Below are 12,414 nucleotides of genomic sequence, written 5' to 3'. Positions count from 1 at the left end.
AAATAATATAGAGCACTGAATTTTTATTCGAAAATGTTTGCAGTTACAGTAAGCTCTTGGTAATTAATCTGACACATATCAGACCAGGGTTAGACAGGATTACTGGAAAGTCATCGAAAAAAAAAAAATTCAAATTATTCAAACTACTGGAAGCCAGATTTTTATTAGAAAAATGCTATATAATGACAAAAATAAAATAAACTATAAATATGAATTTAGAATGTAATACAGGGTGCCCAACACACATAACATTTTACTGGCGTATCGTCATAGGCGGAGATTGACTTGGAAGTCTGGGGGGGGGGGGCAAGGTCATTATTGCTGGGGGGGGGGCACAATGATGATGATGTCAATTCATCTATACATATATACATTAGATTAGTCAACTCCACGTTTGACTCTGAGGGGGGGGGCAATGCCCTTCCCCCCGTATCTCCGCCCATGCGTATCGTGAATCCTAGAGGCATACTTCCAATTAGGAAAAAGTATCCAAATGACATGTAGAACTCAAATAATTCATGTTGCGAAGGGTTGTATAGTTATTAAAATAAAAACATTAACTTTTTATATAGACACCCTGTACTCAAAAACCCTAAGGAGAGTCAGGGCAGCAACTTTCTAATTGGGTTTTCGAGCACAGGGTGTCTATAAAAAAAGTTGATTTTTCATTTTAATAACTATACACTATGCTTACTTTTGCAATATGAATGACCTATTTGAGCTGTACACAATATACAGGTATTTGGATACTTTTTCTAATTGGAGGTATGCCTCTAGGATCATTGCTATGCCAGTAAAATGTTGTGAGTGCTGTTACTTATGCACACTGTATATTTTATAACATTTCTGCAATTGAGCTTAAAAACTGGAGGCGTACAAGGGGGCATATTCTTTGGCAAAAACAACCATTTTCTCACCTTTCCTCAAGCTTTTTAATAATATATTTTTTGAACAAGAGTTAAATGTTTCAATTGCAATGCCATTGCATACACAAAAGAAACAACAGATGCAGACAAGACACTATTACAAATGAAGAAGACTGACAATCAAATCTAAGCAAAAACCTAACTGACGCTATGTGTGGGTTACAATACAGAGTATTGTTTTTCTCTGAGCAGCAGATGCATGCAGAGACATGTGGTCACATTTTCTTATCACCACATCTGCAAACAGACAAAACTCTCATAGACAAGATCTTTATATGTATGGGGGTTATATAGTTTCTTGTTACGCACACATAGCGCAAACTGTATTTTTTTCAACCTCATACTGTTTGTCTTCATATTTTTATCTTGTCCGTGTATTGTAAAACATGTTTATAAGCATGTTTTTCCTATAAGTGGTCAAACCAGAGAACAAAAGAACCAATAAGAAAAGACTGAATTACTAGACATGCCAGATTAACGCACGGCCGGATTATTGACAATCTAATAAAATTTTTGCAAAATTTTCAGCAAATACAATTCAGCTCTAACAACTTATGTTGGGGCTGTAGGAGTGGGTGAGTTTATACTGTTCTTAAGAAAGAAGATTGAACACAAGATATAGAAGTGTAAATATGAACATCCATCAACTCTGCACATGAAATTAAGCAGATTCGTGTCGAAAGCAAAAGTGAAAATCATAATCACCTGGTGTAGACCAAGACGTTGACAAACATTGTTTAAGCATTCTTGGCCCAGGCTCTGTGCTGATAATGTGCATTCCACAGTGGTATTATCAAGAAGCTCGACTGATATCACAAACAGGTTTTTCGATGAGACATTGTACTGACGACTTTTCTTTAGCTTGAGCTTAAAAGGCATGATGAAGCTGAAATGGCAAAAAAAAGAAAAATATTCATAATGTTAAAAGAATAAAGAGTTCTTGCCTTTGAGATGCTTTAATTAATTCAAGATAGAGATATTCATGTAACTTAAGTTCACATTCATATAAGATGGGGAAATCTCAGTAGGTAACGAAACAATTTGCATAGGTACTTCAAACTTTTTAGATTTTTAGCCACTGTTACTGCTGTTAGTCATGATAAAATAATGTATATAAATGGGAGCAACAGCCGATTGGTATTCTGCACCATGGGCATTGTTATATGTAGTCTACATATTAGGCCTATACACCAGTGCTAGACAATGACGACTAAAAATTAGGCATTTGAGCTTAAAATTTTCTATGTGTGAGTAGGCCTACTAGTTTGGATAAAATGAAATACACCTGGCTAATACAATATCCGGTTGGCACATAGCTTTTTGCTATATTTATCAAGCCCTGCCAACACGACATCATGCCTTTATTGACAAGAGGAATCCCTAATAAAAAGCAGCACGAGTAGGCTGGCCATTCAGTCTACCCTTACAGCCACTGTGGTGGTCGGCTCAAGTTGGCTTTCTATGGTTCCCAACTTCGAGGAGCAAACACCAGCCAATCTTCTTGTTAAAAGGTCTCATCACAGTCACCATAGAGAGCAACAGGCCTACAACGGTACAAATCTTCAATCATTACACTTCACATATTGTCTGAAAAATTGATGGCAGCACTAAACGAACAAGCATTATACAGTAACAAACTTCACGTTAGGTTCACAACATGTACATTCTAACATGTATCAATTCGATAGAAATTCCACAGTGGAATGTGGATGAGAGGTGCATGTATGAGTAGTCGTCTACTCTTGCAGCTTCAACTCGGGCATCCATGACAAGCAAGGACCTCTGTTGATTCAAGTTACCTGAACACATGAGCCACCATCAACACGAGGCTTGTTGCAAGACACTGCAAAGCTGTGCGTTTATCAATGTAATCTGTGACTTGACAGGTTTGAACATGAGTTAGGATGCTAAAACATTTAGCAATTATCATTTAGAATAGGGCTTGACCAAAAAAATTGTGGGTGATTCTCACAAAATTGGCCTAAATTGTATCCAGAGCAGTTTACATTGAATTCATTTAACACAGAACTTTTATTCTAGTCCTTTTCTATTTTGCATTCCAATTTCTGAAAAGTCACCACTCTGTTTTTGACTTTTTTTTATCAATAGATTTTTAAAATTTGCTTGAACAAATTTTTGTTTAAAAAAATTACCTTCTCAAGGCTGTTCCAGTAAATTTTTCAAATTTTCAGCCAATCTTTTTCAATTTTCATTTTTCAAATTTTGATAATTTTCTATTTTAAAACAATTTTTTTTCCAGTAATACATGTTTTTAGGACCAGTATACTTTCACATTTAATCTTTTTTTTTCATAATTTTAAATATTTTTCATCAATCTTTTATAGCCAAATGAAAATTTCTCCCAGCTTTTCTCCCCCATTCGTGACATTTGGGAAACATTGGTTCATGTCCTACAGTACCAGTTGCCACTTGTCAAATTTTGTGTTGAAAAGGTTAAGAGAAGAACGTAGTCATATCACTAGATCTTTTATTTTTAAATCAATTAGAATTGTCAATTAACTCACAAATTAGATTTGTTCACGAAAAAAAGAGACGAGTGATTTATTAAATGCCTTTCTCCTGGCTACTTTTTTTTTGCGAAAAATATGTAATTGAAAATTATTTTCAGTTCACGTGTTTCAGTTCAAAAGGCATAATCTATTAATTCATAAAACCATGTTTTTAACATGCTTAGTTTTTTTTATCAGTATTGCGAAACATGTAAAAATGTCTTTCTCCTGTCTTACAAATCGCATTAAGTAACCAGAAGGAAGGTTTGATAAGGTAGGTGGAATTAAAAAAAAAAAAAAAATCAATTTCTCAGTTGCAACATCAAGCTGCAGCAATGTTTCATTTAAAGGCTTTACTTAAAAAGAATGTTTCTCGTGCTCTAGGAAAATCTGTTTTCTTCATAAACTTGACAAAAAAAGTGTGAGAAACACAAATAAAAAAAGAAAAATGCAATTGATGAAAAAAAACTGTTCAGATTATCGGTGCTTGTCTAAGTTGAAAATGAGCAACCAAAGTAGACGGAATATGTTGTGAGTGTCAAGCATAAATATCAAGTGCTGAAACAGGCAAAATGTCTTGTTGGATTTGCTCTATTAACATGGTTAAATTCAAATTAATTTCTTTCACCATGGATTTTTAACAAACTTTATTGCTGTCTATATTTCACTTATTAACAGGTAAAAAAAAAAAAGTGTTCCTAAGATTTTTTTAAACTTTTTGTCTAATCTCATGAGTATGGCCTATGTAGGTACCTGACAAAATTCTTAGCTGCCAAGCATATAGATGAGACAGTCAAATCCCTTTATGGATGCCACGCCAAACCCACTTGGTGCCAGAAATTTTTAGTGAGCAAATTTCAGTTTCTAAGCCTCACATGCGTAAAACAGTGATTCGAAATAATGACAAACTCTTTAGCCTATAAGCCAGAATTCTGCAAATAAATGGTGGCATTAAATCAAGGTTTGACTGCTGTATTTTTGTTTCTTTAGTTTGAGAATCGTGGAACCTTTATCTACACTGATACAAAAGCTCTCAAAGATTTGGAAAATTTCGTGTCATCCCCAGAATCACACACTTGAATAATTTTTTGTCAACATAAATTATTTGGTTACCCTGGTGAACTGGAGCTCCGGATTTGTCAAGCACTAATTGAATTGTCATACGAGGATGTGTGGGCATATTTAACATGGGATTTTGGATGTGTCTGTGTGTGGTGGATATTCATTGATGATTCAGGGCCATTTGAGAGCACGAGCTCCTCCATTTTCCAACCTATGTGTGCATAGGGTGCCACAGAAACACTGCAAACAATCTTCGAGAGGTAATTTTGTTACTGATAGAAATTTGCTTCATTTTTATTGATACAATTTTACATGACATTTATATTTTTATTAGCTTCAATACCACTTACTTTAACAGCCTCCTGCAGAATAATTTATTTGTGCCCAAAACAGGCAAAGCCCCCTATGCATATCTATGGGTGAGCAAGCTGTACACACGTCAAAGGCACACAATGCATTCCCTCCAAGCATTTTCAGGATAATGCAAACCTCCCACATATGTCTAGAAATACTCAAGCTTCCCACACATTTCCCGGGATATGCAAGCTTCCCACACATATCTAGCGATGAGAAAGCTTCCCACACATATCTAGGGGCACGCATATCTCCTAAATCTTCCCAGGGGCAAGCAATTCTTTTCATGTCCAGAGATAAACTAAACAGCAAATTTAATTACGATTCCCTTGTAGCATAGGATGTTTTAACTATTAGGGGATGGGTAAAACAGATGTCGATGCTTCAATTTCTCTCTTGAAGCTATAGCTTTGTGGAAAAGCGGAGGAATGCATTATTATTGCTCAGAACTGAGGAAAAAAACACCATTGCACACAATTATAATTGCAATTAACTTGTACTACTGTTTTTTAATTACACAGGACAACAATGAAATTGGATCTAACATGAAAATATACATTTCCGGATGATTTTGACCCACTGAATACTAACATCAAGAAAATGTTTTATTGGCTCTTGTTTTTCCGATATTATCCTGTTAACACTTGAAAAGTGTTTCACAGGCGTTATTGTACAATAAAAAGTGATAAGGACAATACAGCAGAGTTACCAGGAAAAATGGTCCACCCCCTAATGCTGGCTAACTACTGTTGAACAATTGTCAGAGATGCTCCCAAGACCAGTACAAGTGCAATGCAAAACTAAGTTTAAGTCAGACACTGAGAATGAACTATTGTGCTGTAACACATTTGCATTTATATTATTAATGTTGTGCCTCTGTACATTGGTGGAGTTTCCATATATTTGTGTTTTTTTTTTTTTGTGCATTTACTTCATTTTCTATCTACTTATGCTGTGTTTCAATGTATCATACGCCTATTTTTATAGGCTTATAGATTAGGCTTATTAATAGAATATTAAATTCTATTAGATGTACTATTTTTCGGACAAAATCGTAAGCATACACAATCCAGCTTCTTCATGCTTAAGTTCATGTTCAACGTACTGAATTACATAAGAAATGACAATATTTTTTCCTTTGGATGCAGGAACTTTGTCAAAATTTGTTGTTCAGTAAGAACGTGAACATATTGAAATATGCGCTACCAAGTTGAGCTTTTTATTGAGCTTAGCAGGATAATAGAATCCGAAAAAATCTCCAACCAGAATGTTTACATTTTATGTAAAAACGAATACTTGAAAAAACAGACTTCCATAGTTTTCCCCAATTTACCGTAATTCTATATTATATGGTAGAAATATGTAGAAATCAGGGCTGCACAAATTGCAAAAAAAAAAAAAAAAAAATTGTGCCAGAAAAAAATTTTCACCTGAAGAAAAAGGTCCAAAATAATGCTTCTTTTGACTTTTTAGGGCATAGTAACCTTCTATCCCGAAAGCAGAATGCTTTGCATTGTTCTGCAATGAGCCCTCAGCTGAGTGGAAATGTTCTGCAGTAAAAATCCCCACAATAGTGTTTTTTTTATGCTTTTCCTTAAAATTCTCCCAGATTATTCGGCAGTTGCACTGATTGTTCTGTGACATACATTACAGATTTTGGCATATTCCGCTACGAGGCCTTCTATCATGCTCGTAGATATGCTGCTATAAATTCCAAACATTTGATGCTGCACTCCGCCTGCAGTTTAGTAACTACACAAGTGAAATTTTACGCACCAATATCAATTATTCCCTAGAATTTGCCCAGTCCAGGTAAAAACTGCATATCCGTCATTAGACATTCAGTAGTTGGTAAGTATGTGCTTCTATCTGGTAAATCTCACATTTTTGATTCGATTACGGGCCTACATAGCAAGCTAAATGTTCAGTATATTGAAGTTTGTTATAGCCAAGATTGAATAGGCTACCTAGATCTAATATGCCAGAAAGGGCAAGGAAGGGCAAACATCACTTTGCCACCCCTTAAACATTCAAACTTGATCATTTTTGCTTGCCCTAAAGGTTGTCTCCCCTGGGTAGTGGCCAGAGACGTAGCCTTAGCAAAACAATCGTTTGTTGCATCGCTAGGTTTGACTATACAATACATATACTTTATAAACATCTATAGACACTTCATAATGAATAACAATACCATAATTCAAAAAAATATTTTATTTAGAGCCTCGAGTCTCGTATCTTTGATAGCTTAGAGATGACAGACACATTTTATTGAAGCAGTTTTTTCTAAACTTGCCATTCATTTCTTAATGAACAATATTGGTACAATTCAAGATATATTTCAGAGCAATATCATATAAAGATATGTAAATTATCTACCTACATTATAATGAAACTACAGTGCACGTGTACAAAAACTTACCTGAGCAAAGCCTAATTGTAAGCTTGAAATGATTAGGCTCTATGTTGTACTAAGCAATAACGAGGATTTCTCACTCAACTCGTTGACCACCATGACATTCAATTGAAGGAGTGGGGAAGAGGAAATAGAAATGGAATTAAATAATGAATGAAGCGGTTCCTTTCCACCGAAATAGGATTTTATATCTCAGCTTGGGGTTTTTGTTTACATTGTAAATATACACACACTACTAATACAGGTGGGTGGGGGAGGGAACAAAACATGGAGGATTTTTGTTAGAAAATTTTTCCCCCCTATTTTCACATAATTTCCCTCCGAGCGAGGAAAAAAAGTGCTCAAAGTTTTCGTGATCTGATGACTTTCGGCTTTAAGGTCATCTTACAAGAAATGTCATCAAGAGGAAAAATTTTTGTTAAACACAGGGAAAACAACTTTGAAACACATCCGATGTGAGGAATATTGGACGAGTATGTGGCATTATCCTGGCTGCTCAATTGTCTCTATCGCGAGTGGAGCACTCTTATCCAATCAAAAATGACTTCTTACAAAAATTTGCAAATGTTCTAAAAACGAACCCTTTTTCGATTCGCCGTTGAGCTGGAGACGCCACCCACGCATGTAGATGATAATTATTTTTTTTTATCCTAAGTACTTATAGAAGAGGAAGAAATTTTGTAACAGTGGATAAAAAATAATTAGTTGCAATAATATAATGTTTTGATTTGTTAAATATATAAATATACAAATATATAAATATATAAATACCACTAAGTATGTTGGGCTAAGAGCGTTGCACCTGCCATCTATTGCTTATCAAACTTAGCTTTGTGGAAGCCCCTATGTGATCATGTGGGCATCGTGCTGGAATCTCACCCTGGAAATCCCCGTTCGAACCCCGTCGGCGACACGGTGTCGGGCCGAACACTAAACAAAAGGCTAACCTGGGGAGGGGGGGGGGGCAGTGCCGTCTTAACGCATAGGCCCACCCGGGCACGGCCCGGGGGGCCTCACATAAATGTGAACCGGTTCAAATTTTCGAGAATACGCCAAGTAGGGCCTCAGAAAAATCTGAACTCTTCTTCGGGGAGCTTCCTTAGGTTTTTATGTTGATTGATGTCATAATAATAATAAAAAAAATGTTTTCTATACGAATATTTTCTTCGAAATACCAACGAAAAATATTCTAGAATGAGAAAGTTCAATTTACGTAAGATATCAGCACATACTTAATTACAAAACTTATTCTAATGAAAATCTACTAGAAAATCCCCCTTTATTTTTCTTTAATGCACTAAAGTAGAAATATTCCAGAAATATATATATATATGACTTCTTTCATATTTATGCATGGGTGAAGTCTTTACAAATCGATGGTGACATACATTAAAAATATTTTATGGGAAAAGAAGATTTAATACAGAATATGTAAATTTATTTAGAACAAAAAATAAGAAAAGAGCTTTGTATGTCAAATCTTAATATTTTTAAATTTATTTTTATAAAAATGGTAATTAGATAGTGGCTACTGAATCTAAGTAAAACCAGGTTATTTTTTTCGGTTTTTTTTTCTTTTGACAACTCTTATCAAAGGAGAAGAAAAGTGCTTCGTGAAGTGTGTGTGTTCAAGTCTTTCGGGAAAGGGGCTGTTCAAATATTACGTCAGCAAATTTTTAGCCATTTTTGACTACCTTTCCCCCCCCCCCCTTGTCTCAGCAAAAATCGTCATCAGCTCTGCCCCTCTGAATCTTAACGTATAGTGGTGGGACCAGAGTCGTACATGGGGGTGAAGGGGCACGTGCCCCCTATGCCCCCCCCCCGATCAAAAATTTATTTTTTTGATTAAAAAAAATATTTTTTTAAATTGAAATTTCTGAAGAAAATACCTTTATATGTTATTATAATCAATTTCTGTTAATTTCAATGCTATCTGAGGGCTATGAACTCAAAATTTATCTTTAATAAATTCAGTTTGAAGGAAATCTCTTCTTTTTACCAAGGTACCCTTAAAAACTTTTGAAAGGGATGAAGATATTCTTCAAAATTTATTTTTTCGAATAATACCGGCTCTAATAGCTACCATAAAACTGAACGTTTGTGAGTAGATTTGTAAATGTTCCCAAAGGAAATTTTAGTAGTTTTAGGGTATATTGGGGCTGTTGATTTCAAAACTGGTGTTGGTTTTGTCGAAGTGGCTGTTGTTTTTGGTACCAATATTTCAATATAGTTTGCAGCCACTAATTTTTTCGTGGAGATTTTTTCTTTAAACTTTTCATTTACTCTTTTCTATTCCATTCAACACATCATCACATTTATATCATTACCAGACATCAGTGATCTTTATGTGTTGATATTAAGTTTATTAATGATCTACATTTCGCACAGTTTCAATGTGATTTGTATGCTGCTTGTGGCATAAGCAGGTCTAAAGCTCGCTGTTGGGAGGGGTGATATAAAATAATAATAACAATAATAAATGAATAAAATGAGTTAGTCACTGAGAATAAGTACTTTCCGGAATAGTATCAATTTTTTCTGTTTTTTCTCCGTCCCGAATGTTTTTGAAAAAAAGTACTGGTTTTTCCTATTTTTTTAGTCGAAGTTTTTTTGAATTTGTTATTTAATCAAAAACGTTGATACAGGTAATTTTCAACGGATTGATTGAATGCAACATTATGATATAAAAGTTCAAAAATTTTATGAATTATCGCATTTTGCTTGGGGGGGGGGGGAGTGACCGGTGTGTCCACATCCCCCCCCCCCTCCCACACACACACACACAAATCCGCGCTTGGCTTATGGTATTGCCATTGAAATTCAACTTTTACTTTACCGCAAAAACTAGAGCTGATCTGATAAAAAAATGTAAGGTTCGGAATCAAGTGCCCCAAAAGCACCCTAAAATCCCTGAAATATCTTTGAGAATAAAATCAGTGTTGAGTAGTGTAATTGTTTGAAAAAATCCGAAACCAAAAATTGCTTTGAGTATGTCAATTCATAACATTATAATAAGTTTGATTAAAAGTTTCTGATTGAATCGTTGTTGTTATTTTACTGTTTCCACCAGTCACACATTCATCAAGCTACCATTTTTACATCCTTCATTGAAGCTTTTTACGCGTAACAGTTTCAATGAAAGTTAAAAAAAATCCAAAGAAATATTGCCGTTTTATTGATCAAAATGTAATCTGATTAAAACGAGAACGTAGAATAACGATCGCGCAGTAAAGACGTACGCACCGTATGCACCTTTCCGAAAAAAATTTGACTTGATAGTGAAAGTAAACAAATTACCGTATTTTGGCAAAAAAATAGTGTTAATTTAACTAAAAGTAATTTCAAACAGATCTCATTCGGCTAACACTTTACAAATCTGGTCACAAATTTGCCAACATAGGAGACGAAGATAACACGTAAGGTATACGTAATAAAAAGGTTATAATATCACGCTACATGGAGAGAAAAAGTGCCAATCATGAAAGAAGAAGGCCGAGCTTGGCTTCTAATGATAGTGATAGGAACCGAGAGACACGCAGGCTCTGTCACACTCAGTGATATAAGCACATCGTCCCTGGGGACTCGGGTGCCTCCGGGAAAACCTAACCATTTATTGATCTTGAGAAAGACATATTACATACATGGGTGTTAGGCCGATACATTAAATTATGTGAGTTGGCGGCTATTTTGTACGCCAATTGTAGCGAGCGTTTTTCTGTGACTGTATTACGAAATAAGTCGTTAACCAGGAAAGGAGATGAGCAGTAGGCTCTCCCTTTAAAAATAAAGTTAGTACTATAGGAGTACGTGTTTATGTTAAATTGTGTGATTGAATCTCATTAATGCACAGTAGCAGCATTTTTAGGTTACATTTTTAACTGAGCTATTGAACAATGGGCAGGTGCCATTACGCACCTTGCCAGTAAACAAGCATAAAATTTGTGATCGAAAAATGGTGATTCATATAAATAAATCACAATTATAAATCACAGGTTATAAATCACAAAATCATCGTAATAATCGTCATAATCGAGAATAGTTCTTGATAAAATTTGTGATCTGCTTCTCTTCAGGGATTTTCATTGGATCAGTAACTATCACATTAATGAAAGCTGTCAATCTGCTGCTGGGTTGATTTAATCGCTGCACCGTGAAGTTTGATTTGGTCCAAAGACATTCGTCAGTAATTGCTGCCTGTATCCAGCTTTTCGATAAGCCAGCGTGGATCAAACTATTCTCGACTACTCAGGCTCCTCTTCTTCTTCCTCTTCTCTAAACAGATGTAAGAGATCGCTGTCTGGGTGTAGTTGACGTCGTAGTCTAGTGGATCTCCTAACTGGCATAGGTGGCTCTCTATCTGGTTCTGGCTCCGGGACTGTAGTTCTGATATCCTCAGGGTGCTGCTCTAGAAAGCGGACCAGTTTACGTATTTTACTTTTTGAATCTTCCCGCTTCAGGATGCACTCAAGCCAGCTGGCTCTCTGAAGTGGAAAGCCGTTGTCTTGGGGCATAAAGTTGCGTAGTGAAGAGGAGTGCCTATGGCCAAACATGAGCATTTATCACTGGGGATTGATTTGAACCTATGAAGGTTAGCCGGAAACGGACCATGGCCCATTACGAACATTATCATCTCACGTGACCATTTATGGTTCCAAGGCATTACATGTCGCAGGATGCTATAGGTGGATCGACCAGGCTCTGTGTTGTCCTCCCACCTCTGTTGCCATTTATTCATTAGATCCTTCCGTAGGATTGCTTTGGCGTGTGATGGGATTGAATGGGCTTCTAATGGGATTGAATATTTCAGTTCATCTTCAAGAAGTGACAACCCGCTGCTGGCGGAGAAATATGCTTTCGTTCGGAGTTTGACACATAACTGACCGTTAGAAAAACGGCATGTCACAAAATTTCAAAACTTTATAACTCAATCCAAAAAAAAAAACAAAACAAAAAAAAAAACAAACGGAAAACCCTTTTCCATATTAGTTTTTCAGAAGGAATCCCGTGTGTATTTATTAGGCTGTCGATAGTCACCACCCTGTACAGAAGCAGTTTTTTTTGTGAAAACCACGTTTGTTTTTCCATGTCAAAGGTGTCACGAATTTTACACCCACCCTGTTTATTCGGCATAATAATCAGATTCATTCTT

At 35.7% G+C, this 12,414-nt stretch overlaps 1 protein-coding gene across 1 annotated transcript in view; it reads right to left on the bottom strand.

Annotated features, from left to right (window-relative positions):
• Pez (protein tyrosine phosphatase non-receptor pez) overlaps positions 1 to 7,744 on the bottom strand; it is a 38,661-nt gene extending 30,917 nt beyond the window's left edge. Inside the window, exons 1-2 of the mRNA XM_089235884.1 lie at positions 7,272 to 7,744; positions 1,632 to 1,812 (exon numbers count right to left, since the gene is read on the bottom strand). Of these exons, the coding sequence (XP_089092010.1) occupies positions 1,632 to 1,805 (174 nt within the window). The 5' untranslated portion in view covers positions 1,806 to 1,812; positions 7,272 to 7,744. The remainder of the gene's footprint in view (positions 1 to 1,631; positions 1,813 to 7,271) is intronic.
• Positions 7,745 to 12,414: the final 4,670 nt, after the last annotated feature.

Source organism: Pholcus phalangioides, unplaced genomic scaffold (assembly GCF_987345545.1).
Source record: "Pholcus phalangioides strain wild (caught in Gottingen) unplaced genomic scaffold, Ppha-v1.0 ptg000009l_1, whole genome shotgun sequence".
Classification (NCBI taxonomy): domain Eukaryota; kingdom Metazoa; phylum Arthropoda; class Arachnida; order Araneae; family Pholcidae; genus Pholcus; species Pholcus phalangioides.
The sequence above is the reverse complement of the archived record's forward strand: the minus strand, read 5'-3'. Positions and strand labels throughout refer to the sequence as shown.